Below are 25,596 nucleotides of genomic sequence, written 5' to 3'. Positions count from 1 at the left end.
TGACCTCATCAACGCTTTGGACATTAAAAGGGCTTTGCTGAGGTCAAAGCTTAATGAATTGTTGCATCAAAATGAGGAATAAATTTGTAAATTTTAATTGCTTTATGCACGAAGAGGAGCATCATGATGGCAGCCCCCCAGACTTTTTCATAAAGCTGCCGCAACTGGAGGAACATGCTCCTTCTTTGGACCGGCTCTTTGGAGACGGCATTGATCATCAAATTTCGGCTCCACTTTCATCTATTCGAGACGAGCTGATCGTTTTAAAGGTTCAATTAAAAGCAATGGTCGGCCAATTGCTGGTGCAACTGAGAAAGCTAAGGCCAACAGCATTGCCCAATGCTTTTGAATCCACCTTGTATGAAGAAATCTTTTTCAAGTCAGAATTTCCTCTTCGAATTGTTTGTGGAGAACAAGACGATTTGGGCACGCTGACTGTCGGCAATTCCGGAAGCGGCCACAAGCGGCTTTTCAAATCCAGGCCGTCGTCACAATCGCGTCAAAGAAACTCAAACTTACAGAGCAAGCAGCCAATAAGCGCTGTTTCTCCCTCGGCATTTTGGTCTTTCATTGAAAATAGCGGATATTTCAAAGAGATCGGTGAGGAAGAACTGACTTGGCTGGAAACCAACGAAAAGTCTCTGGCTGCAGTTGGGGGCGGTATTCCACCATTGGGAGATCAAGAGGCGAAGGAATCATCCAACGTGCCGCCAAACTATTTAGTCGAAAGGTTGTTGTCTTCTCTGATGGAAGAGTCAAAGGGAAGCGACAATGTAAATTTGCTATCGGCAAATAGCACTTCTGCGCCGACTCCTCGATTTGCCACCACGAACAACATAATTATGCATCGAAGGAAAAAGCCATGGGAGGGTCTCTGCGAAAGGATTCTATGGGATCTGCGCTCGATTGGCATATGCGGGCCAATTATAACGGACGAGGAGGCGTCAAACGAAATTTGTGCAGCGCTTCGGAAATGCCAGTCCGAACTTGCTCTAATCACAAAGAAAAACGAAGAGCGAAAAAAAAGGCTCTACGAGCTTCTGGTTGGCGAAAATTATCTTTCAGCTCTCGAATATTACAGGGTGTTGGATGACCTTAATCGCGGGATAGAGGGGGCCTATAGCCGACGCCTCGCATCGTCTCCAGATTCACCGTCTGCTGCTTCGGCCACAGCGGCCTTGGTGTCAGTTCTTAACAAAAAGGCCCTACTGATGCGGGCATTTAATGGGTCGAATTTCCCCAAAAGGTCGCAAATGGCCAAACCGCTTGGATTTGCCTCTGATAAGGGAAACCATCCGCATCTTTCGCTTCTGCAACGAATAGCAGGAGGATCTCATACCTCGCTAGCTCGGCTATTAACAAGCCCCTCCATCGGTAATCAGATGCAGGTGGATTCCACTAACCAAGCTTCCAAGGTAGAGAAAAGAAGGAAAAAGAAACTTTAGGGGGGGGGCGAAAAGCTTGTTATTGACACACTTATTTTATAAATTGAAAGAATCGCCACTTTTAGCTGGGGGACATACATGGGACCGCGCGCTCTTTTAATACGATACCTTAATGTGTGCCAAACTCTTTTTATGGGCACTTAATTTAGCCAGCTTTGTTACACTGAAATTGGTAGCGAAATTTATAGGGTGCCTCAGCAATGCTTAACAGAGTTGCGGCTCTGTCTCGACGGCATCATTCGAAAAGATAAAATGCCACAATGCATCATTCGGTTATTTGTGAGGTAATTAACCCCTACTGATGAGTAAATGCAAAAGGAAAAAGTAAATTTTATAAACACTTGAGAAAAAATTTGCTTGTGGGAACATGAACAATTAAGCAATTTAACATTGAATTTGATTGAATAACATTTTACTTGCACCATGGATTCCTTTCCTTTCCACATGAATACCTGCGATTACTCGTCCAACGCGACAGAGGATGAGCACCCGCAAGGCCATCCTCAGCAGGCGGCACATTCATCACAGCCAAATAGCTATGGGTTTGTCGGCGGAAACGTACCCGAAAGGACGTATCCGGCCGAGCAATGGAACGATCCACCTATGCTGGGCGACGATGAAAATACAGGTTCACACAAGATTTCTTCTCTATCTTCAAAATACGGCCGAGTTTCTGCTCAAAACTCAAGCTCCCAATCCCCGCAGGCTTTGTATGCAAAGCATCAGCCGCCAGGAGCTTTTCAGCAGCAGGAATACGCACAGAATGTTGATCCCAGAACCAGTTTTCAATCATATTCTGCACAGCCTCCTTTGCAATATCCAAATCACCAACCAAATTTCTCATCTGCCAGCATTGAGACTCCAGTTTCACCATCCTTTTCTCAACATGCTAACACGGCTGCATATCAGCCTCAACATGATAGCACGGCTGCATATCAGCCTCAACAGCAAGCACATCAACAATCACAATATGCGACTCCTTATTCTTCTGCCTATGAAAATTTCACTGCTCAACCTGCTTCATCTGCATATCGTTCTCAGCATCACAGCATTGCGCAGCAATATTCTTCAAATGCATCCCCTTCCATACTGAAGTTGGAAAATGTTGAGGTTCCGGGCGAATCGGTCCCCCTTATTCCTTTGACATCATGTCCCTCTATTCAAGTAACATCACTTTGCCATTTTTTAGCCCTCTGCATCGCCAGTTTTTTGTAGAGCCACCATCCAGGCTCTTCCGGCATCACCAGCCATTTCGAAAAGCATAAAAATCCCTTTGGCGGTCACTTTTACGCCATATCCACCCATTACTGCCGATCCACAGGTATGATCAACTTGTTGTCATTTGCTTATGCAGACCGCCTTTGTGCCCTTGGTCCAGGGCGTAATTCTGAGATGTCGGCGCTGTCGAACGTACATAAATCCATTTGTGGAGTGGGTGGATGGTAGTTTACGCTCGTATCGCTGCAATTTGTGTTTCTCGACGAATGAAGGCATGCTTTTGATGCGGTATCATTTTTAGTGCCTCTGGAATATGACTATGACTCCACATCTCAGAGGCCGATTGATCGAGCCGGGCGCTTTGAGCTTTCTTGTCCTGTGGTAGAATATGTTGCCCCTGATGAATACATGGTACCGAGTTGGGTGCCCTTATACGTTACCGTAGATCAGACCCCCTCAGCCTAATGTATACTGCTTTTTGATTGACGTTTCATTTGCCTCTGTTCAGATAGGTATGGATTTAATTCTCAACCTCAAGGAATGGTCGCAACCGTTGCTCGCGTTATTTTGGATTCTCTCGATTTAATTCCCAATCAAGATGGGCGCACACTGGTTTCGTTCGTTACTTTTGACAAGTCTATTCATTATTACAATTTCAAGGTTCCTCCTTCTTCTTCGTAATGCTAGGATACGGACGACCATCCACAGGTGATCATTGCTAGTGACGTCGAGGATTTGTTCTTGCCAACTCCAGAAGATTTGCTGGTCCCATTGGTATCATTTAGGCCACAGATCGAAAAGCTGCTTATGAAGCTTCCCCTGATGTATTCTAACACTCAGGTCCCGCTGTGCGGCCTTGGATCTGCTTTAAAGGCTACGCGCGCAATCATTGTATCGATGTGGTGCTTTATTTTTACTAGGGCTCCCATGGTGGCAAAATTATTGTCTTCCAAACAACACCAACTAACATCGGACCCGGGATGCGGTCTTCAGGGTCCGGGCTTTTATCTCCCTCGTCTTCATTCAGTGATGAGCCTTCTTCCACTGCCAATGTGATCTCAAATATCAAGGTAGTGCTATGCTCCCGATTTCCTAGGGCGTCCTTCAGCTATCAACGGAAAACAAGTTTTTCAAAGAATTTGCCGTCGAGTGCACCCGGGATCAAATCTGTGTCGACTTGTTCCTGTTCCCCTCTCAGCCAATCGACCTTTCCTCATTAAGTAAATGCGGTCTTTTTACCCGCTTCTAGGCTCGATGATAAAAGTTACCGGGGGCACTCTCCATTACTATCCCGGATTTTCTGGCAATAGTTCGGAAGATGTAGCCAAGTTTTCATCCGATATGTCTTGCTTTTTATCTACCTCCTTTTGTTTGGAGGCCGTCCTTCGAGTTCGAGCTTCTCGAGGTGGGAAATCAGTGTTATAAATTTTTCAGGAATTTCCATTTCCAACTACAAGGGCAACTTTTTCACCCGCCAGACCGATCTATTGGCATTGCCAAATTTTAATCCAAAGCACAGTTTTTCAGTGGAGTTTTCTATCGAAGAGAGCCTTTCCAGTCCGGTCGCTTTTATCCAGGCAGCTTTGCTACATACAACCAGCGGGGGTGAAAGAAGAATACGGGTCATTACCATGGCCCTGCCTATTTCTTCAAATCCATCTGAAATAGTCAGTCTTGCCGATGCCAGTGTGATTGCCAATGTTCTCGCAAAAAATGCCATTGCTCTTGCTAACAGATCGGACGACGATCCTAGGGACTATTTGTTTAGCAAAGTAGTGGACATCCTCCAAGCGGTCAAAAATCTTGAGCGATCCACGTCATCAATTTCGCTTCCAAGAGCGTTGAAGCCAATTGTGTTCTTGATCCATGGCGCCATTAGATCGCTCTTTTGGTCGAAACAGGGCACTTTTTTCGACACCACTCAAACCCCTACTCTCGAAGGAGATATCAGGGCATCCATGTTCTGCATGGTCGAAACGATGTCTGTCATGGAGACAACGAAACTGTTCAGTCCAAGAATTTATGCGCTGCACTACCATGACGAGTCACATGGTGGGTTTTGGCCCGTTCCCCTTAGTGGAGAACGCTTTGAAAGAAATGGGGTTTATCTGTTGGACGATGGCACGTCAATATTATATTTGTGGGTGGGAGACCTTGTTTCCAATGACCTTCAGCAAGCTTTGGATGGTGTTGGCATTTCGATGCGTTCCGGAAAGGTAGGGTGGTTGACCCTCATTACTTTGTAGTGTTTAATTGTTGCGCACAAACCCGAAGAGTACCACACGCCGCTTGGGGCCGCCATTTGTGCCTTAATCAGACAAATAGACCAGGAAAATGGAGCAAAGTCTATCATTATATTTGCCTCGAGTAAGCCAAACCAAGGATTTTTTGCTCATTCTCGCTTGATGTTCCTGCAAAGATTATTGGAGGACAGGACAGAGAATGCTGTTGGATTTTCGCAGTGGCTAGGATTGTTGAGGGACAAAGTTTCTCCAATGTAACCAATAAATATCACTTGTCATCCGCAATAACAACACACGTACATCCTGCTGTTCTCATCGACTTTTGTGTAAACGCCGCAGTAACAACAGCAGCTACAAGAAAGGGTTAGCAGTAGGGTAAGACAATGTGTGCCAACTTTGCGCTGCTGCTGCTGTTGAGACAAAATTAGGGCGTAAATTTTAAATTGAAAGTTTGGCCTGCCAATCAAAGCGAGAAAATTTGAGCCCATTTTATTTGAGCCCCAGCAGTCCAATATGGTGTTACCTCGATTCACATAAATAGCTCGGCATCAAGGGATGCATTTTCATATGCTACAGAGACTCTTATCACTTTTGTTTATAATCTTATGTGCAGCCAGTGCTTCGCATCAGCTAATGGCAGAGGGCAACGCCCCTAAAGGTTGTGCATTTTATATTGCCGTTTTTGATACGTCTAAAAAGGATCAAGGTTCAGCCATAAAGGCAGGCATGAACTTGGAAGGGGTTAAGGTACTTTCTTCTCCAACAACAGCCCCCCAACAAGTAATGATAGCCGAATACTCAACGCTGTCTCAGTCACAACTGTTTTTCCGGGTTGGCGGAAGAATTTTAACAGTGATCGCACCCAACCTTTGTCTTGATACTAAAGGAGGTAATGTTGGAACAGACCTGATTGTATATACTTATAATCTTAACAACAATCAGGCAAACCAACAATTTGAATGCTCATCAGATGGATATCTGATCTGCAAATGTGAGAACAATAACCGAGCTGCATACATCAAAGAGAACAAGGTCTTTCTTGACGTAAAAAAAGAAAAACCTGCGCATACATTTGTTCAAATTCCGGTGTTAATATACCTCTATAACGCTGAAACAAAGAGATACATAACCAGCGGCGATTCGAAAGCAAACGCGGAGCCATGGACCACAGCTTATGGTTCACCAGATGATTCAAAGCTATTTTTCCTTGTACCTGATCGCAACACTGCCGGATACTTTTACATAGTCCCGAAAAAATATATGGGTAAATGCTTGGACATCCGTGGAAGCGTAGACACTGGCAATGACATCGTCACGTGGAATATAGGAACACCATCTGTCCAGAAAAACCAGATATTTCACTTTGAGGCTTCATCAGGGTTTATTGTCAATGCGCTTAATGCAAAAGGCGAAAAAAGAGTCATCTCTGTAGATTCTAGCAACGGTAATTTAAGGTTTGGCGTACCGGGAAAAGGGTTAGAAAAATACGAAAAGTGGAACGTGTTTCCAGCAGATCACCCGGGTCCAGCGCCACCACCTGTAAAACGCGCAGAAGAAGTAAAACAATCACCCACTATAAAACGATTACCGTGCGAGGATGGATTGTACGCGGCTCCAGCGGCATAAACAAAATAAAGCATCGTTTAATGTTAGAGTTAAATCACACGTTGAGAACACGCAAGTGGTAGTGCATCGTCGTCCATGTACAAGGGGTGTTACTACGCCACGAGCAGGCAAATAAAATCGTTACATGCGTCATAATGTCTACTTAATGTCGGGGCATTTTGCAGAATAACAGCAAATCGGTACTATTGCATCCCAAAGCTCTTCAAGTTACTCCACATTTTATGGCCTTTGTTTTCGTCAAAAACGTATCAAATTATGGTTAGGCTACCACGAAAAAGAGGCTCAGATCTCCACAGGGAAGAGGGTGTCAATGTTGCCGTTGCTGAGTTGTAAACTGAATTTGACAGTCAAATGGGCAACTCGAAAAGACAGCACGCTATTTGAGCAATCATGGTCGATTGCTCATACTCGCCATTGCGCATGCGGTTGGAACCTCCCGTGCGTTCATGTTAAATAAGACCGTCCATCTCCCAGACGGGGCATTATGGATTGTTGTTTGGGATCAAATTGCACGGAGTGAACATGTGGAGCCAAACGTGCATTTAAAGTTAAAAAAGCTACAGGTGTTGTGTGCTCGGCCACAGCACTCTGAGAACATTAAAGCATCCCTACTTTCGCCAATGTGGTGAAAACACCAGGCATCGATGCTTCCAGGAGATTACACAAGACATACATGTTAGCGGTGAAAAACGGGTCAATATACCCTCTAAGGACCTCAGCCTTGGTCTTTTTCCACAGCATACATGCGAGCAGATCGATCTCAAAGGCTGGGAAAGCAGAGCTACCGACCTTTTTCAATGCTGAAACTTTCGATATCTCGACAAAATGTTGTTTCGTTCCAGCGGCAAAAAATGCATCTTACTTTACCGTTAGCCCAAGATAAGATCTTGATCTATGCCTCGACATCAGTGCGGATCCCACCGCCATGATATTATAACTATTCCAAGGGGGATCATCAGCAATACGAAATCTTTAGCACCGACAAGGAAACAAATTCGACATACAAAGATCTTAATGGAAGCAAAGAGCATAGAGTAATTACTGCAGATACCAACAAAGGGGGCTTGGCTGTCTGAATTGCGACGAAAAGCCTTGAAATTTACGGTGTGCACCAAGGAGGCTATCTTGGCCCTGATTGACGTCTTAGAAATCGTGTTTTAGCTCAAGGTTTTCGCCGTTTTAATGACAGCTAAAGTTTTGACTACTCTTCGGCAAGTAGTTTTAAGACCCCTGTTTCGCACAAAGCTCAGGGTGTTCAGACCCAGAAAGAAGTCCTGGCACCTTTAGTTGCGCTGGCTCGGGTGGTTGTCCAAGTCCCTGTAGTTTTTCTTGCCGAGGGTTTAACAACAGCAACAACTGCTTGGTCCAGATGCACGCCAACTCGTGGGTCCAGATGCACGCCAACTCGTGGGTCCAGATGCACATCAAGATTTTTCTGGCCAAAATAGAGCCCTCGACCGACTCTAGCAAACTAATCGCCAATCACAAGGTCCAGGATCCTTTACGGAACACCCAGGCAAATGCGAAACATTCCAAAGCCACCATGCCTTCACAAAGCCACAACTTTTGCGAATCCTGAGGCCGTCATTCATCAGCATCGGGTAAAATTTGAAAGCTTGTATGGAAGAGTTACGAGTGCTATCTTACTAGTGGCGGGTTAGTTGATATTCAAAAGGGAGGCAGTTCCCAAAGTTTATTTACACAAAGTATAGAAAAGATTCGGCAAAAAGGTACAGGTTTAAAAATAAAGTTTTTATCGACCATCACGGCTGCGCCATGCTCAGCAAATGTAAAGGACTTCGGAAAAAATTTTGCCCTCATAAAATTGTGGCTTCCCTTGCCTGGTGAGCGTAATCTTTATGTCATCAAACCATTGGAAGCAGTATGGCTTTGATAACAGAGCCTGAATAACCTTACGAATAAAATATGGAATATGTGCCAGAAGATCCAATCTATCAACGCATGTTTCCAATGGGATATGGGCTTCCAGTCGCCATACATCAGTCGAGCCTCCCGGACCGATTCCATCAAAGACAAGATGGATTTGTGAAGGTAGGGCATACCCGCCTGATTGTTCCGTTATTTTCTGCTTGATAAATGTGATCGAATTGTTAAGAGTGAGGCCGATGACTTTCCCGTCAATGGTGAGGATTCCTTGAGAGAAATCTTTTTTGTGGAAAAGAGCCGTAGTTAGAAAATGAAGCAGCGAAAAAGTGAGTCTCTCTTTGCCTTTGGCCACAAAATAGAAGAAGCACCATTTACTTGCAGCAAGGTGCGGCTCGATCAGTTGAGTCACCAGGTTTAGTGAGGCCATTCCCGAAATCGGTCTTTTTGGCAGCCCCTCAGCCTCAATGGAGCCGGTGAATACAAACTGCGGTGCATATTTAAACGAAAAGCTTCCGGAAGCTTTTGAAGACTGAAACTCGACAATTCCGTCCCGGAGTGTCAGAGGAGCACAAATGGACTGCAATTGAACAGAAAAAACCGCATTTGACCCAGAATACGAAATATTGAATCCAGGAGTGGGGCTTTCCATAAACTCTACAGTTAATGGCCCCACACTGCTAGTGATAAAGTCGCTATTCGGGGTATTTTCCTTCTTTGACAGACTCCATTCAGAGAATTTAAAAGTTTGCGTCAAGAGGAGATTTAACCCCTTTTCCTTTGAAAAATATCTCAAGGACGCCTGAACAAACGAAAATAGAGGGAGGCATGTCTGCGCAATTTGAAAAAATATAAAATCACCTTCGTCCGAAACCAGGTAAAAGTTTTGGGCCTGTAGCAGAGTTGATCGTTTGGGAAAGACCCAGCGAAGGCTGCTTAGCGATATAGGGTTATGTAGTCCCTTAAAGTCTTCCGAGAAAGATTCCGATTCAGTAAGCGTGTTTGTGGCGCTTGAATGCAAAATTGTCATTAAAGCAAAATAAAAGAGGATGAACAAACGAAACGAACGCATACCGGTCGGAAGGCATCTCTATGTAAGCTTTTGCCTAAAAGCCAAGGCTTAATTGGACGATTTGCAAAACGTGGTCAAAAAATTAAATTTAAAAGCAACTGCCGCAGTTTGGCCAACCCTTTTACCGAGACAATAAATTCAAGTTTACTGTTCAGCCAATCGTCGTTCAACGCAGCACTGGTACTGCCGCCATTTGCAGGCATGAGCATAATGGGATGGGAAAATTTTGGCATGGCTTCTGAGCCTGTCCTTGATCTTTTCAGATCGCCATCGATTAAGTATCTAATCAAGGGCGGGGTAGTTGACCTTTAAAAGGCCGAATTCGAGGGCCGAAAAGGCCCAGAATTCGCATCGCAAAAGCGACTCTTTTTTGATGTGAAACTCAGAAGAAAGTGTCTAAAAGAAATCAAAGGCAAATGTCTTACTTCAACCAGTTCCCTCTTGATGGAAAACTTGTCCTCATTCACTTTGATGGCTAGCATTAGACTTGCAGCAGCTATGACCTTTTCATTGGACCAGTTTACTAGCTTCTATCGCTGTTATGAATCTGCCAGTACCTTGCAGATTAATTTTTCAAAATACTCTGTAGCCAGCGACGTGGTGGCCAGTTCCATGCCCTGGAGTCGAATTACAAAATAAAAGTGCAAACCCATTTGTGGATGAAGTTCGAAATTGTCAGCCGTAGCGCCAAAAAGGAATGTTTTTGGATTCCGGCAATCGATCTTTCAGAAGACAGCGAAGGCTTCATAATAGCATCATTGCCATCGATCTCGCCGATTATAGCGTCAAAGTGCTTTCGGGAATACCTAAAGAAGAATGAAGACTCGGATCTAGCGCTTTAGAATACAGAAAAACCTTTTCAGCCGCTCGTTAAATGGGACCAGGAGGCTCCTAAAGGACTCTGTTCTCGAAGTTGTGATTATGCTCTGCATTTCGGCGTCAAAGGGATTGTTACTAAGCGATAAACACGCCGGCAATGCATACCAAGACAGCACGGGGACAGCAGAGGCTCTTCGTGTTGACATGTTTTTCTTTGTCCTTCTTTGTTGAGAATGAGCGGTAGGGCTGGTGACAGTTTCTGCGATCGATACACCAGAGGCAGTTGCTACATGCAGCGAATTGCCCGAGGTGGATTGGGGAGCAGAACCCAAACTGTGTGTAAAAGCTGCCTCTGTAATTTTCTTGATCTTTGAGAGCACATTAAGGGATTTTAAAAACAGTTCGGTGAGTTGGCGCAATTCGAGCGCATCATCACCGTGTGAATCGCTGCCATGATCATGGTGGGGTCCCATGAAATTTAAAATTAAAATCACTAAAGTTTCTCAGCATCGTGAGCCATCATACTCACTCAGATTTATTGGAAAGGATGGAAACCAAGCGGCCTTCCTCATGCAGTGCCTTGATGTCGCTGCAGCCGCCATACTGTTTTTCTAGGATGTTCAGGGAAATTCTGCCTACCGTAGATAAAAACGTTTGGAACGGTTTTCTGGCCGGTGGAGCTAGTTAGATATTCCTGTATTTGTGCACCATCATCTACAGATATCGAATGCGCTATATTACCTTCAAGGTCAAGTTCGACAGTGTATGGTTTAAAGCCAAGGCTCTTGATGAGCTCCTTGACCTGCATGGAGTAAGGACAAAACGACTTGGAAAAAACCTAAAGCATGTAAATATCAAAGCTACCAAGATGGATTTGGTTCGGATTAATTCGGCGACCTTTGACGAAATAGTGGAGTTCATGAGTTAAATTCCTTGGAAACGCAATTTATTTGCCTTTCATTTTTTGTACAAATTTAAATTACAGTAGCAGCTTCATGGAGGGGTTCATGATTGATTTCATGGCCAAGGCCCTTTCTCCTCTGTTTATGGTCGCGATGGTGCATGGGTTTGCGCGTCTCGTTTATAACCGGTGGCTGACGGTCGGGATCTGGGGGTTTATAGTCATGACGGCCGTGCTCATGACTGTGATGGCTTTGGGATCTCTGGGTGCCATCATATTGACTCTCTGGCTTTTGATGGTAGCTTTTAACAGTGCTGGCTTGAGGGCACTTTTCTGGATAGGATGGTGTCTCGGTTTTACATCTTGCATGGAAGAGCGGGATGTAGGTATAAAAGTTGTAAGCAAAATAAATGCCACCCATCAGAATGTAGAAAAAGATAACGTCGTGGAACGTAATTTCGCAAGCAACGCTGAGAAAAAACGAAAACAGCCGTCCAAAAATGCCATTGCATGGAATGAGTTGAAAAATAAAATCCCAAAGGCTGAAGTGGCAGCATGAACCTGCTCCAGTGGTATATTGGCCTCCATCACCTGCGTATGGACCACAAAAACGTTTAGAAGCCGAAGACGAACAATGCCCATTTGCAGAGCCAAATTCATCCACCAGGCTAGAGGGGGAGCAACGTCGATCAACAAAGCTGGAAGTTGGAATATGAGGGTCTCCACTTTTCTGTTCGCATGGCCCTCCATGCGAGGTAGGGTGTCCCATTTTTGGAGAATAAATCTGGGGCGGCGAGACAGAATTCAATCTTGGTGGGCTTGCAGCAGATGCGCGGGAGGAGCAGGGTGCAGCGCAAACAGTATCTGATTCTCGGAAAATGCCATTCTCAATCAGCGCCAGAAAAACAAAGACTAACAGCAAAGAGTCAGCGGCAAGGATAATTTTCGCAATCATGTTCATGGCTAGGCAAACATAGCGAGCAGGTGCAATGTGGTCATAATAATCGAATTGGATGCGAACCGAGCCAATCAAATTAGGTCTTCAGTGAAAAATGAACATCAAAATGAAAATGACCAATACTAGGGTTAGGGTTTTGGTATTAGGGTTAGGGTACTAGGGTTGACGTTAATTTATTTTCTATCACCAAGCTGGCCTTCGCGACTCTCTTCGGCAATCCACTTGGAAAGGCGGTTGTTGGGTCCAAGTGTCTTCAACTTGACCTATATTATTAAAAAGTGGCAAAACTACTATGGCAGAGCATCCGGTGACTGGACATGGAATGGACGCTTTTTGTCCAATCAATGTTTTGATGGAGCATTCGTCATACGAATGTCTGCAGGGGGCACTAGAGAAAGAAAGAAAGAGGGCATGCTACTTGATCATAGGGTCCTTCATTACTGTTTGAGAGATAGGGCATAAAGTATCTTGGGTAGTATACCGGCCAACAGGTATATGCATCAGATCCTCGGACTCTTCGCTCAGTGTCTTCGCATTGGCTAGCGCAATGCAATGGGGCAGTGCACTCTCCTAGCCGTGAGTGTTATGCATCTATACCTAGCCAGTGAGATACAATGATGATAACCTCGAGAATGCGAATCCAGGTTTTATATTGCGGCAGCTCTTCAATCGACTTGTCACTGAGAGTGGGGACCTCCAGTGTGCCCGATTTGACGAGCTGACGCAGCGAGGTGCGCTCAGAGAGCAGCTGTAGTCGCGTGCGTAGAAGCGTTTCGACAGCCTCATGGAGGATTCCAGCTACAGGCTCGGGGCCCTCTTCTATCATATCCTCGGCCGTTGCAAGGAGCTCCGAAAGCGTTGATTCTACTGCGCGTGTCTGCGCCTCCATGAGCGCCCCGAGGTCACCCAATGATTGCATAAATTTGAAAAGGGTGTTGGCCCAACCCTAGCCAGATGGAAAATAAATTTATTATTTTAAGTACCCAACGCTAACCCTTCAATCATCATCGCGTCCTAAAGAACGGGCTGGACAATCTCCATACACCCGGTGCCGATTTCTGTAACTTGACCAAATACTAAACGAGAAGAGGGGCCTCGCAATGAATCCTCCTCACTGAATAGTGAAGCCGTCTTCAAATATCCAAAGGTGCTTTCGAAGGTCATTTTTAGCAACGGGCTGGTGGAGGATATTAGCCCTGTACGGTTCATGGCACGGTAACCGCCTTCAAATGTCATATAATCTGCGATAAGCGTCAAGTGACGTGCATCTACAGAGATGCTATAGACACCAAAGACTGCAGCAATCTCCTTAATAATTACTGCACGGGCAGCTTCAACACCATACATTGCCAGGATGGCTCCAACATCATTTGAATAGAGGCTATTCATGTCAAGAAGGGTTTCCTGGTCATCACTGGTGGCCAGAGACCCATGAAGTATGGTTTTGGAATCCATAGAAATATCCATCGCGGCAAGGCCCATAAAATTGACACCCTCCGTAGTGAGTAGCAAATGACAGGATGCCTCTTCTTCTTCTTCCGAGAGAAAGCAACGGTCAATGGAAGGAATCTCGCGGACAATCACTCGCGCCAACAATCTCTCCAAAATCGGCAGCAGGAAAAGTTTTGGCTGCGAAACTGCATACCGGAATTCGAAGCTGCAACGTCCTGTTTCGTAGTGATAGGAAAAATTCTCTATCCCTTCTTCAGGTGCTTTGGCGTCTGGGTCTGACTTTGCCCGCTTGGTAGCAACAAGTGCTGCCATAGAAGAAATGCTGGTGGTACCCGAGCGGCCATCATCATCTCCCGAATCAGAGTTTGTATCAGTGTCTGGATCGGAATAGTCGATAGTACCCATGGTGACGACGGTCGTAGCGTCATCTTCCTCGCGTTCTTCATCACTTCCCTTCAGTCTGCTGCCACCATAAACGGGATCATCAACGTCGCTTTCTTCAAGATCTTCATCGCTACTTGATGATGCGTCTTCAGCTGCTTTGGGAGAAAGATTTGCATTTCCTGCAGCGGCTTCCTCTATTGAGACATCTTCTGTGCTATTCGTGGCCCCGAAACCTGTGCGTAAATGTTCTTCTGCAGAGAGCGCTGCCTGATTTATGACAAGATTTCGGCGCAGATTGCGGATCGAGCCCTTCTTGAACTGTTTACGAATATATTCTAGCAATAGGGATGAGAATGTATCCTTAATTGCGGTTACCATCTCTGTCTCACTGATGCAAAACTCAGCCCCAGATAGCTGTACTGCAGACAAAAACTGCAGTTGCACACTATAGACCCGTTGCCGGTACGATACAGAGTTGCCTTTCCTCGTGCCATTAGTGCACGTAATACGTTCTGTCACCGAAAGAGGAGCTGTAGATAAGGCTCCAAATAAAGGCGAATCGCAATCACCGTCGGACATCAAGCTATCGGTTGACTTGCGATGCGGGATGCCCGTTTCTCTCTTTGACGTGAGCAAACAAGCAAGCGTACGACGAGTAGCGCGAGCTGCTAGCCTCTGAGCGCGAGCTATGTCGACATCTTTTCTGAAGGGTACCATCATCGTAGGCGTCTTAATTCTCCGAGATGCCGTCATTACGATTTCTCGCAACCGGGGAATTCCCAATGTCACGTTTTTAGCACCAAAACCTGCAAAATGAAACGTGTTCAGTGTCATCTGTGTCGAAGGCTCGCCAACAGATTGTGCTGCAAGCACACCAACCATCTCGCCAGGTTCTACCAACGAGCGCATGTAGCGTAACCACATCAAGACGCGGAATTGGTCAGCTGTCAACGCCGAGGGATCTTTGAGAGAGGAGGCCTTCTCTAGACCCACGCTCTTGATCCAACATTCAAGCTCATCTGAGAAGCGTTCTGAAACGGCACCCAGAGAAATCCAGGGCGAGGCCGCTGAAATGACGACAGGAGCGTCAGAACCTGCTGTAAGAATACGTTTTTCGCGACGCCGCTGCCATCTCGGCGCGCTTCGTGTGTCAAGGCGCATCAATGCCTCTGCTGGCGCCCATTTGGATATCAATGCTGCGACATTTTGTGACATAAGATGGAAGCGCGTCAACGCCATAGACCGTCCCACGTCAATGCCATCTTCACCGTACAAGAACTGAATGACTGTGCCATCAACATCTCGTACTGTGCCATCGTAGTGTACACGCAGAGACTCCAGGTGCTTGACAAGGCAGCGTTGCAAATAACCAGAGCGCGAGGTTTTGACGGCAGTGTCGATGAGCCCCTCTCTTCCAGCCATGCAGTGGAAATAGAATTCAGGAACACGGATTCCTGAGAGAAAGCGCTGCGAAATATAACCGCCAGCTCTTGAGCCCAAATCCCAGGGCGCAAAACAGGGCAGTGTCTTGGCAGAAGCCATTAGCGGAACACGACGACCCTCGAGTTCTTGTTGCCCGAGAGCACCAGAGATCTGTGAGGCATTGACAAGCGAGCCCTTGGCACCACTCATCGTCATCAATGTCATGTTGTTCGCAGGAAACGTACGTAGCAACCCTTCCAGTGAGGTATCGATGATGCGCGAAGTACGTGTGTTCAAGACACACTTCATGGAACCATCAAGTGTGCGCAATGCTGCATCGTCGGCAACAGAGGTCGGTAGTGGGGTTTGAGTTGCTTCATTGTGTGTCTCTGTAGCGAGAATGGCAGCAGAACGGCGGGCTTCTGCAGAACTTACCAGCAGTAAGTCATCCATGCGGCAGCTGAAGCCGCGCCATTGTAAAAAGCGCGTCAACAATCGCGAAAGTGCGCTAAGCAGGGCGCCACAGGTAGAGCCTCCGTGTAATTCATAAAGCGCGTGTACGAGACCGTGAGGCGCATCGCCAATTTGTGCCTTATCGATGATTCCTGTCAGCAACAGTGAGTCGAAAATCTCGACAGTAGCTTCCTCTTCGCCAGCGGTGCCGCCTAGTAGCCGCGATGGCAGCTTTGTCCGCGAGGAGAGAAAAAGCGATGCCCCGCGTGGCACAATATTAATAAGAAGCGTCGAGAGCACATCCTTTCCTGTCCAACGAGGCTGTGGCTTCCAAATGGTTGGTGGCAGCAGTCGTACACCAGAGCTCTCTGCCAACAATGCCCCGGCTACCAAATGCATGTAAATTTCGTGGTTAAGAAGTGTATCACGCAACGTCAGCATTGCGGCAGCAACAATATGGTCCTGAATGAGACCACGTAGCGGCGAACCATCTGTCGGGACCAAATACTAAAAATGAGATGAAATTTTCTCAATAAGATACCTAAAAATTATTAGTTGCCTCGCTCGACATACCTGTGAATCTGCGTTGGCGATCAGATAAGCCTCTGCCCGCCCAAGCTCAGATTGCGGAAAGTGGACATTCATTTCATCGCCATCAAAATCTGCATTGTAGGTGTTACAGTTTGCATAGTGCATGCGAATCGTCTTTTCCCCGGGTAGCACGCGGCAGCGATGAGCCATAATAGATGGTTTGTGTAGTGTTGGTTGTCTGTTAAGAAGAAGTGCGTCCCCATTGCGAACGTGGCGCCAGACACGTTTGTTAACAGCGGTGGTGACTCCTTGGGTAGATTGTGTCGCAGGAGCAGCCAAAAGCCTATTTGCTAATGCTGTCCGTGCTTCCACACTCAATAGAGCCAGATTAGACAGCGTGCCATCTTCATGCTGAATGTGTGTGGCACCAGGGTGCGTCGCCGGTCCATTTATCACTGCTTGGCGTAGCCTCAGAACATTGTATGGGGCTACGGGCTCTGGATATGTCAAACGTGTGGCAAAGACTAGAGGAAGCCCAATTTCGCCAGTCTCAATCATGACATCAGGTGAGATGACACTACGCGCCGCATAGTTGACACGCTTGCCCATCATGTGTTTACGAAAGAGTCCCTCTTTCTTTTCAAGCAGTTGTTTGATGCCTGGTGGTGCAATCTTGCCTCCCTTGACGTCGAGCTTAGATGAATCATAAAGAAAGTTGACTTGCTCTTGTAGCCCAATCCATGCTGTTACGATGCGTGAAAAAGCCTCAGCATCAGCAGCACCAGGGACGGCTCCCGGTGCTTTTAAAGTTTCGCTTGTTTCCAAATGTTGTTCCCGAATGGCCACGATCTGGTTTGAGGCCTTCAGAATTGCCGTCAGGTAGCTGTTTTGTGCATTCTCAAAAACACGTCCATTCAGTATAGAAGGCGGTCTAAAACGTGTCGGAGGAACTGGAATCATTTCTACAAAAAATATCCGATGCTCTTGAGATGACAAATGTGATGCCTTAGAAGGCAAGATATTTCCGCTAAAGACAAGAGGAAAGAGTCCAGCATTGACATCGTTGGCCCAAAGCTTGCGCATACGTTCCATCACAAGCATTGGTGTGAGAAACTTGTAAGAGCGCGGTACTTGAGTGTCCTCGTTTGATTCTTCAGCGATTTCACTTTCAGAGGGAGTGGACTCTTCTTGTTCCTCTGGAAGCGGTCTTTTAGTGTCAGAGCGGGACCCATTGTTGTGGAAGGTTGTAGCATCTGGCTTTAGCCCTCTGGCGGCATTGAGAGAAGTATACTTTGCGGCAAGTGGCACTTCAAATATCTTTCCAGAAGCGACTTGTATTGCCGGGTTATAGGCGTGACAGTGCTCACAGAGCAGCGAGGCAGTCTTTCCAAAAAGACCTTCTTCAATGATTTCTCGGCGATAAGATTCGACGAGTCCAGAGTGTGGAGCTGTCTGAGAGTTTACATCCTCATCCATCTTGGCGAGTACCCGCTCGTAGTAGGCATCCAAGACCTCGGCAAAATCTTCCGCATGTCGATGCATAGGACTTTTATCGCTGCCTTCGCCTCCTGCAGCCCATTTTGAAATAACCTGATCCACATGCTTTGCTTCGAAGAGTAGCCCACGCGCTAACAGTCGCAGCTTGACCGTCCACGATGCAATCTAGGTGTTAAATGGGGACTTTAAAAGGGTTTACAATGAAGGTTAGGGTCAGAAAACTGCATGGAATAACCAAATAAAAATGGTGAAGGATAACGCAAAGATAATTTTATGAGAAAGAGGCTCGTCAGCTTAAAGTGAAGGCCTTACCTTGGCATCGCTGAAGCGAAGACGGTTGCAAAACACGCACGATGCTCGATAAAGCTTAACCAAAGACTGAAAAAGCAGAGGATTGAAAACAGGAACTGCAAGCTCAATGTGACCAAAGTGTCCTGGACATTGAAAATGGTTCATCCTGCAAGTGGCGCATCGGTCTGTTTTAGAGTAAGGACCCAAAGCTATATCGTAGAGCCCACCAGATGTAGGACGCTCACTGGCATCAAGCAATACTGTATTTGTGATTGCCTTGACCGAGATCCGCTTTATCGCCTCGCTGTCGTAGAGCGAGAATTTGACAGACGCAAGGAAATGGTTAGTGGGATGCTCAATGTTCATTAGAAATTAAAATAAATAAAATAAAATAAATTGTAACATGCGAGCGTGCCTACCATTCGTTTCCGCATGCGAGCGTGCCTGCCATTCGTTTCCGCATGCGAGCGTGCCTGCCATTTGTTTCAATGTCCTGCTACATTGCATGTTGAAAAATACTTGGATCCATGCGTTAATTTGATGCTGGAATTAACCGCTGATCCTTTATTTTATTTTTGAATTTTTATGTGAAATAAGCCTTTCCAAGTGAATTTGCATTGCCTTGTACATGAAGGCCGATGATGTTTGGATTCTCACCCCCAAATCATTGTTTTAAGCTAAATTTAATATACAGCTAGGGCGCGGCCTCTGGATGGAGCAGAGGACGTTATCCACGGGTCGTCTCTGTAATGGGAGCGGCCTCGCGTGATTACCTCCTTTTTGCTCTTAATAATTCGAGCCCCAGCAAGAATTCCAAACATGCCAAAAAGGCCCAAAATCATCAGTCCTGAGATCAAGATCCACGACCATGTAAAAGGGGAAAGGCTACTAAGGGAATTAGCGCCATGTGTGGAGTCTCCATTTCCAATCCGGAATCCATCCCAGCCATTTGCACTATCGTCAAGTGCAAGAAGATCAACATTGATGCCGGGCGGAGACTGTAGCAGCAGATTGGGCGAACCTTTGAGAGTCGAGGCGTGAATGGAATCTTTTTGAGAGATAGCGCGAACTAGGGACCAGAGCCTGGGAATCGGAATTTCTGGATGCCGCTCCATGATAAGAGCAGCAACACCGGCCACTGCGGGCGCTGCTAGAGATGTGCCAGAGGAAAGTACAAAGTCGCCGCTGTTTCGCTCGTCGAATTCTCCATCACTATTGCCATCTTTGTCATCGTCAAATCTGCCCCACTTGCTCCGGAAGTCTGATTCCGTCATAGCAAGTACATAAGGGGAGGCGCTTGCACTGGTAGAAATTCCACCATGTGAGCTAGCACCATCTGCATGTTCGATTCTAGCCTTGGCTACTTGAATTCGATATCCCGGTGCAAAGATTTTGACACATTTTCCGTAATTTGAAAATTCTGCGCGCTCGTCTGTTTGTGTAGATGCGCCCACCGTCATAGAAAGGGGCAGATTTGCGGGCGAGAATTCGCAAGCATTGGCTCCGTCGTTTCCTGCTGCAACCACGACAGGGATTCCGCGGGCAATAACAGCCTCAACTACCATGTCAAGCGTGGTTGAGCGCGGGCCACCCAGCGAGAGGTTGACGATCCCCGGATGTTCGTAGTTGGCAGCTATCCACTCCAGCGCCGCGATCAGATCTGAGTTGCGACCCTGACCATTGCACGAGAGTACTTGTAATGCCAGTATCCGCGCATGTTTGGCGACGCCGCTAAGTCGACCGGCAGCCACAGAGGCCACCTCTGTGCCATGGCCTGAGCAATCCGGGGGCGGGGCTTTATTGTCAGGCCTCATTAGCCCAGGCGCCACAAAAACAATCTTAGCGCGATCCTCAAACTCTAGACGAATCAGTGGTCAATAGTGCTACCTGGATGCCTGACGTCCACCCCAGAGTCCACGATATATATATTGACGCCGTTTCCAGTGGAGGCATATTCGTAGCAACGATCGTTAAGCGGCCGCTTTGGCTGAGAGATACGAGACAGGCCCCAAGGAGCATTCTGCTGTACATGGACTGGGGGTGAAGATGCACCTTGCGCTGCCACGACTCCAAGACGCCGCTCAAGTGCCTGCATGAATGTGTTTCCAGAGGTTCCTTTGGCCCTGGGGGAACTTTGCATGTCTAAAATCTCGTTGCTAGAGCTCTGTTGTACTCGATCTCTGTAATCATTTGCAGTCAAGGAGCTCATCATAGGCATTTCACCATGGACCATGGAGTCGTGCTCAATGAAAGAGATCCATGGGATTTGGCGAAGTAATTCTATCGGAAACACCAATTCAAAGCCCTCTGGAAAACAAATATGCAATCCTTTGAAGATTTCTTTGAAAATTGAGATGGTTGAAGCTGCACCAAAGGTCTCCATGTACACTGCAAGCATTTCCTGGATTTGTGTTGGCGTCTCTTTTCGCAGCGAGAAGGTATAGCAATGGTCGTTGGTGGCACTTGGTCCAGGGGTTGACATTGCGATCTGGATCCGTTCGCTATCTTCGTCTTTCAATTTTACTGCAATTTCGCCAAAGTTCCCATTGAAGAGCGCCGTAAAATCGTCCGTTGGCGATAATAGCCCGATGAGTTCGGCGATATCTGGAGACCGCCCATCGGCGGCTTCTCCCTGTGCTCCTATGAGCATCGTCACGAAGCATAGTAAATAAAAAACCAGTTCCATAAGAACAATGCCCCGACTTTTTGCTTATTACAGTCCTAGACTTCTCCTTCTCGACAGCTAACCAATCACGGTCAAGATCATCGATCAGCAAACTCTAACTTGAGCTATCTCTTTGACCGGTAATATTTTTTTGCAAATGACCAGTGATTTCTTTCACCGCTAAGTGCCTCGGAAAGCACAAGTATGGAGCATCGCTGACAGGCCTCAGGGGTTGACGATGTCACATCTGGTCCTTAAAATTACAGCTAAATTTCCTTGCTAACCAATTTGCTACGTTCTTAATTTATCATCAACGCCGCGAGCTGCGCTTCTTTTTCCGATCCGCCCTTGTCTCCTTTTTCATACGTGCGTCAACCATCTTATAGCGGCCTTTGACACCACGCGGACGGCCCTTGGCTCCCTTGTTTGCACCACGTGCTACGACAATATTTTTCTTTCGCGAAGAGCGCGAATTCAAGCTTTGAGGACGCATTTTGGCAAGCGCAGTGCTTTTTTGTGACTCGCTCATTTCTTCAGAGGCGGCAATTGATCCGGCCTTGGCTTGTTGAGCGGTCAGGCGCCGTAATGCTCGCGATCTGGCACGGGCTTTGGCTTCCAATTCTTTCTTTGGAATGCGTGCTGCAAGCGTCTTTAGATGACTTTTGGCTGCTTGAATCGTCTCTGCGGTCACTGGAACCTGCGGCACATTGTGGCGCGATTCATCTTCCATGAACCACGAAGGCAAATTTGCATGTCTATCGTCAAACGCATAGCGATTGAAGGAAGCATCGCGCATGGCATCCTTTGCAGCGATGCTTTTGTGGCTGCCGGAAGCACCGTGCGGATCGTCTTCGTCTGTGTGTGAACGCAAAGCGAGAGCTAAAGAGAGCCCCCGTGGTGTGGAAAGGATTTTTTTGTAATTTTCAGAGCCGGGCCCATTAAGTTCGTCCTCACTGCCGACCTCAGGGTCGGCTTGGCGTTTTCTTGAGAGAAATGGTTCCACCGCCTTAACGAACTCGATTGTCGTGTCAGAGGGCGCAGTTGCCTTGTTTTTCAAAGGCCGCTTTTGATTTGATGCAGAAGCACGACGTCCAGAAGGCTCTGGGTCGGCCTCGTCCTCAGAGGCTGAATTGAAAGCCTTGAATGTGGACCTCGCAAAAAGCAGGTCGATTCGCTTAGGAAGACCAGATTGGTTCCCACCAATGGGATCAGGCCCTTCCTCAGAGCTATCTTCATCTGTGAATTGATGTAGGGGGGTCTCCATGGAATTTTGAGATGAAAAATAGCCTGCCCAAGGGGCGATGTTTTCAGACTGGCTGTTCTCAAGCTCATCGAGATTGTGAGATGCAAGCCCAGCAGAACGTTCTTTGTAACGAGCGTACAACTGTTCAAGCTGGCCCTCAAGATCGAATTCATCACCAGAAATAGAGGATTCCTCTGGTTCATCGGCTAAAGATTCCTCCTGTGTTTCTCCATCTTCTCCACGGGCCATCATACTTTTCCCGTCTAGAGAAGCACTGGAAGATCCCATAAATGAAAAGAGCTCTTGATCATGGGCATCAATGAGCGAGGCATCTTCAGCAAGGCCAAGGTGCAGCTTTTCTCTAGTCTTGGCTTTTTTAAGAAGGGCCTTCTTTTTGATTTTTTTTGCTCGCTTTGCCTCTACTGAGATCAACCGCGTGGTTTCTTTAGAAAGATCTTGTTCTTCTTCTTCATTTTGGATTTTGGAACCATCGCTGTCTTGCACTTTAAGAGCATTTTCGTTCAAAATTTCGGTATAGCCTAACTCTGACGGCTCAGATTTTGCAGATCCAGGAAGGAATTTCTTCATCTGGCGCCGCAACACAAGGCGCCATTTGAGCAGCTCGTGAAATTCCCTGCGTCCAAGTACTTTAAGGTCCGTACAGCTCGCTATGATGTCTGGAGACGGGTTGGCTTTCGGGTGCGAATAGAGTATATCTGACAGCTGCTGTGAAAAAAGTGAAGCTTCTGAATTTTGAGCCGCATGCTTGCTTTCTGGCAACGGCAAAAGTATAGCATTGGCTGAGCTTAAGAGCTCAGCTGGGTCTGATGCCACTATAAAGGCCTCCAGGGCGATCTCTTTATACAGCATTGTAGATGCATCGTCTTCATAACCACCTCGGTGTCGTGTCTGTTTTTCTGGCCGCAAAATATTAACTTTTGAGTTCTCTGATGCTGCCCTGCCGCCATCAAGCTGCAAATGTGAAGTGACTTCGAACACTGCCTTTGGATCCAGCAACCGCGGATCGATCTTTTTCGGCGCAATAAAATCCTTGCAAACGACAAAAATTTCTGCCGATACACCTCGAGAACTTGCCGGCTTTGTAGCTTCCACATTGCGAAAAAGTGCGTTGAAAACAAAGAGCAGCGCGTTATAGTCTTTAGAGCGAAACACCTTGGTGACGAAAAGACCACCAGGGCGCAGGATCTCCGTTGCAAGGCGCAAAGAGTGGAGAACGAGTTCAGCCTGGGCATAGGCATCATGATCCCAGGAAGCCCCTACGTTTGGCGCACCATCGTGAAGAACCACATCGGCTTTCCATCCAGAAAGCGAGGCCTGGAGATTACGCCTACATTCTGCCGTTGTAATGTCCCCAATAAGGGTAGTGACTCCTGGTAGAGGCTTAATAGAGGCAAGGTCCACTCCTACAATAACCTTGCTCATGGGCATGTATTTGGAGGCTACTTGGAGCCAGCCACCTGGGGCAGCGCAGAGGTCAACAAGAACGCGTGCGCTTTCAAGGAAATTGAACTTTTGATTAAGTTGTATCAATTTAAAAGCAGAGCGAGCCCTATATCCTTGCTCTTTGGCGAGGTGATAGTATTTGTCGAGGCGACCCTTTGCCGTTTTCTTGGTGAATGCCATTAAATAAAAAATTTGCCGAAAAATTATTAAAATTTTGAATTAAAATGTGGGTGCATCCAACCCCATTTTTTAAATCGTGCGAGTATTTGGCAGCGTTATTACATATTTTAATGTAGCGTATGCATCCTACCAGGCGGCATTTTCTGAAAATTCCCACAGATTTTTTCACTGTGTTGTTTTTTTTGATTTCTCATTATGATTTTTGCCTGTTTCAATTTCTGTTTCCTTATCACCGCTATCAAAATATCGAAAAAACAGCGCTATCGCTACAAGTATGAGCGCTTTGAGAAACCACTTAACTCACTATGCTATCTAAGCAGGTCTTTTCAAATTTTTAGCAGCATGCTCTGCTCCTACTATCTTTGCCACTCGCACGCTTCGTTTCCACCCGGTATTTATTATGGCCAGCATTCTTTCAGAAATGTCCACTTTTAATGACACATTTATTGTTCAACGAGCAACAGAGCTATCCATTCATTCTCGAAAAGTCTTGCCTGTGCTTTATAGAAATTCCAATGCTGCTACTTTTAGGTGGTCTCCGTTTGATAATTCTACATCCAAAGTTGCCATTTGCTCCATCAAATAGACTATGGAGCATATTTGTATTACCACGGCCCTAAAAATGTGACTTCTGAGGCTTAGATTTGTTTCTCTGAATTTTCTCGCTGCAAAAAAGAACGTGACAACATAGAATCTCAGTAAGATGACTGCTATTAAGGCTTTGACTCTGTATGAGAATCCCCCAATATCTGGGAATGTTCAGCAGCCAAATCTTTAACCGCTTATTTTTTAGAGCCCCTTTTAGCACCACCATGTTGAAGATGCTTTTTATTGGAATCAGAGGGAGAGCTTTTTGTTCTTACCTTTTCATTTATTTGCAAGATCTTGATCTGTAGCGTGGATCAGAACTGGAGCTCGCTTACCATCCTTTATTATATGGTTGAAAAGCTAGGGTTGGAAGGTAAGCACATTGGGGCAAATAATTTAATTTCTCAATTTGCCCCAAATCAATTGATGTAACTCGAGTTCAAGTGGCTTTTATTTTAATGGCATTTTAATTAAAAAATGTGTTTTAGATCGCTAAGCTAGACTTTCCGGGTTTCACCCAAATAAACACGATGGAAACACTGATCACGATTGCATTCGTTGGATTACTTTTGCATACTGTGCTAAGCGAAAATTAGAAGATTGAAGATGTTTGCCTGTTCATAACAGACGTTTTTACTCCGGAGGTGTTTGAGGGACAAACTCGAGTAGATGCAAATGAAGCCATTAAAACAATATTTTCGCTTTCTGAGAAGAATCTGCTCAAAGGAGAATATGCCATTAATTCAGAGATCTATGATAAAATTATGGACACAATTATACAGCTCTTCAATTTCGATCCATCGGATGTTTATCAGAAGGTACCGGATATGGAAATGTTGCAATCGAATGCTAACCTAAAAGCTTTTGAGGATGAGACAACTTCTGTCGTTTTCTTTTGTGGACCTAAGCGAAATTCAATGTTGTCTCAAGCTTTTAAGGTCAACTTTTCTTATCCCAAACATGGCCTTTTATGGAGGGTCCTTATTTACAACAGTGGCGATGGGTTAGAATATCACCAAGGATACAATTCTGGTCCAAGGAAGCAATATTCACCAGTGGTGATATGTGAAGGTCCTTCCTTTCTCATGACTCAAGCCTGGACTGATGCCTCATTGAATTTTGGCTATTATCGAAAGTTTATCAAAAATTTCTAACCCAGACTTTTGGGTAATTTTCATCTGTCCAATTCAAGAAGCCATCTTCATTGAGAGCATTGAGGCCTATGCAATCGCGGTTTAAAGGCAGCACCAAGTACAATTT

At 46.1% G+C, this 25,596-nt stretch overlaps 12 protein-coding genes across 12 annotated transcripts; 5 read left to right on the top strand and 7 right to left on the bottom strand.

Moving 5' to 3' along the window:
- Nucleotides 1-104: 104 nt before the first annotated feature.
- DI09_41p120 (subunit Ngg1 of chromatin-remodeling complex) lies at nt 105-1,445 on the top strand (the record flags this gene model as incomplete). The annotated part of the gene is made up of 1 exon (XM_013382173.1): nt 105-1,445. The coding sequence occupies one exon, from the start codon at nt 105-107 to the stop codon at nt 1,443-1,445; it is 1,341 nt and encodes a 446-aa protein (XP_013237627.1).
- Nucleotides 1,446-1,889: 444 nt separating this feature from the next.
- DI09_41p110 (uncharacterized protein) lies at nt 1,890-3,128 on the top strand (the record flags this gene model as incomplete). Its single annotated transcript, XM_013382172.1, has 4 exons — nt 1,890-2,609; nt 2,635-2,766; nt 2,800-2,915; nt 2,936-3,128. The coding sequence occupies 4 exons, from the start codon at nt 1,890-1,892 to the stop codon at nt 3,126-3,128; spliced, it is 1,161 nt and encodes a 386-aa protein (XP_013237626.1).
- Nucleotides 3,129-3,203: 75 nt separating this feature from the next.
- On the top strand, nt 3,204-4,909 carry DI09_41p100 (uncharacterized protein; the record flags this gene model as incomplete). Its single annotated transcript, XM_013382171.1, has 6 exons — nt 3,204-3,323; nt 3,351-3,554; nt 3,584-3,733; nt 3,760-3,883; nt 3,913-4,068; nt 4,098-4,909. 6 exons carry the CDS (start codon nt 3,204-3,206, stop codon nt 4,907-4,909), a joined length of 1,566 nt encoding a protein of 521 aa, XP_013237625.1.
- A 564-nt stretch (nt 4,910-5,473) lies between these two features.
- DI09_41p90 (uncharacterized protein) lies at nt 5,474-6,532 on the top strand (the record flags this gene model as incomplete). The annotated part of the gene is made up of 1 exon (XM_013382192.1): nt 5,474-6,532. The coding sequence occupies one exon, from the start codon at nt 5,474-5,476 to the stop codon at nt 6,530-6,532; it is 1,059 nt and encodes a 352-aa protein (XP_013237646.1).
- A 597-nt stretch (nt 6,533-7,129) lies between these two features.
- On the bottom strand, nt 7,130-7,957 carry DI09_41p80 (uncharacterized protein; the record flags this gene model as incomplete). Its single annotated transcript, XM_013382191.1, has 3 exons — nt 7,130-7,389; nt 7,575-7,663; nt 7,761-7,957. The coding sequence occupies 3 exons, from the start codon at nt 7,955-7,957 to the stop codon at nt 7,130-7,132; spliced, it is 546 nt and encodes a 181-aa protein (XP_013237645.1).
- Nucleotides 7,958-8,312: 355 nt separating this feature from the next.
- DI09_41p70 (uncharacterized protein) lies at nt 8,313-9,488 on the bottom strand (the record flags this gene model as incomplete). The annotated part of the gene is made up of 1 exon (XM_013382190.1): nt 8,313-9,488. The coding sequence occupies one exon, from the start codon at nt 9,486-9,488 to the stop codon at nt 8,313-8,315; it is 1,176 nt and encodes a 391-aa protein (XP_013237644.1).
- A 1,387-nt stretch (nt 9,489-10,875) lies between these two features.
- On the bottom strand, nt 10,876-11,228 carry DI09_41p60 (uncharacterized protein; the record flags this gene model as incomplete). Its single annotated transcript, XM_013382189.1, has 2 exons — nt 10,876-11,145; nt 11,172-11,228. The coding sequence occupies 2 exons, from the start codon at nt 11,226-11,228 to the stop codon at nt 10,876-10,878; spliced, it is 327 nt and encodes a 108-aa protein (XP_013237643.1).
- A 53-nt stretch (nt 11,229-11,281) lies between these two features.
- On the bottom strand, nt 11,282-13,055 carry DI09_41p50 (uncharacterized protein; the record flags this gene model as incomplete). The annotated part of the gene is made up of 3 exons (XM_013382188.1): nt 11,282-12,248; nt 12,372-12,429; nt 12,764-13,055. The coding sequence occupies 3 exons, from the start codon at nt 13,053-13,055 to the stop codon at nt 11,282-11,284; spliced, it is 1,317 nt and encodes a 438-aa protein (XP_013237642.1).
- A 125-nt stretch (nt 13,056-13,180) lies between these two features.
- On the bottom strand, nt 13,181-18,562 carry DI09_41p40 (DNA-directed RNA polymerase; the record flags this gene model as incomplete). The annotated part of the gene is made up of 3 exons (XM_013382187.1): nt 13,181-16,384; nt 16,451-18,070; nt 18,218-18,562. The coding sequence occupies 3 exons, from the start codon at nt 18,560-18,562 to the stop codon at nt 13,181-13,183; spliced, it is 5,169 nt and encodes a 1,722-aa protein (XP_013237641.1).
- A 317-nt stretch (nt 18,563-18,879) lies between these two features.
- Nucleotides 18,880-20,336, bottom strand: DI09_41p30 (precursor of peptidase S8 and S53 subtilisin kexin sedolisin; the record flags this gene model as incomplete). Its single annotated transcript, XM_013382186.1, has 2 exons — nt 18,880-20,054; nt 20,084-20,336. 2 exons carry the CDS (start codon nt 20,334-20,336, stop codon nt 18,880-18,882), a joined length of 1,428 nt encoding a protein of 475 aa, XP_013237640.1.
- An 835-nt stretch (nt 20,337-21,171) lies between these two features.
- Nucleotides 21,172-23,748, bottom strand: DI09_41p20 (rRNA methyltransferase Spb1; the record flags this gene model as incomplete). Its single annotated transcript, XM_013382185.1, has 1 exon — nt 21,172-23,748. One exon carries the CDS (start codon nt 23,746-23,748, stop codon nt 21,172-21,174), a length of 2,577 nt encoding a protein of 858 aa, XP_013237639.1.
- Nucleotides 23,749-24,684: 936 nt separating this feature from the next.
- On the top strand, nt 24,685-25,490 carry DI09_41p10 (uncharacterized protein; the record flags this gene model as incomplete). Its single annotated transcript, XM_013382184.1, has 2 exons — nt 24,685-24,709; nt 24,964-25,490. 2 exons carry the CDS (start codon nt 24,685-24,687, stop codon nt 25,488-25,490), a joined length of 552 nt encoding a protein of 183 aa, XP_013237638.1.
- Between the last annotated feature and the right edge of the window lie 106 nt (nt 25,491-25,596).

The sequence above is a fragment of the Mitosporidium daphniae genome (genome assembly GCF_000760515.2).
Source record: "Mitosporidium daphniae strain UGP3 chromosome Unknown contig-41, whole genome shotgun sequence".
Lineage (NCBI taxonomy): Eukaryota > Fungi > Microsporidia > Mitosporidium > Mitosporidium daphniae.
Note: the sequence above shows the minus strand (reverse complement) of the source record. Positions and strands in the feature narration are given on the sequence as shown.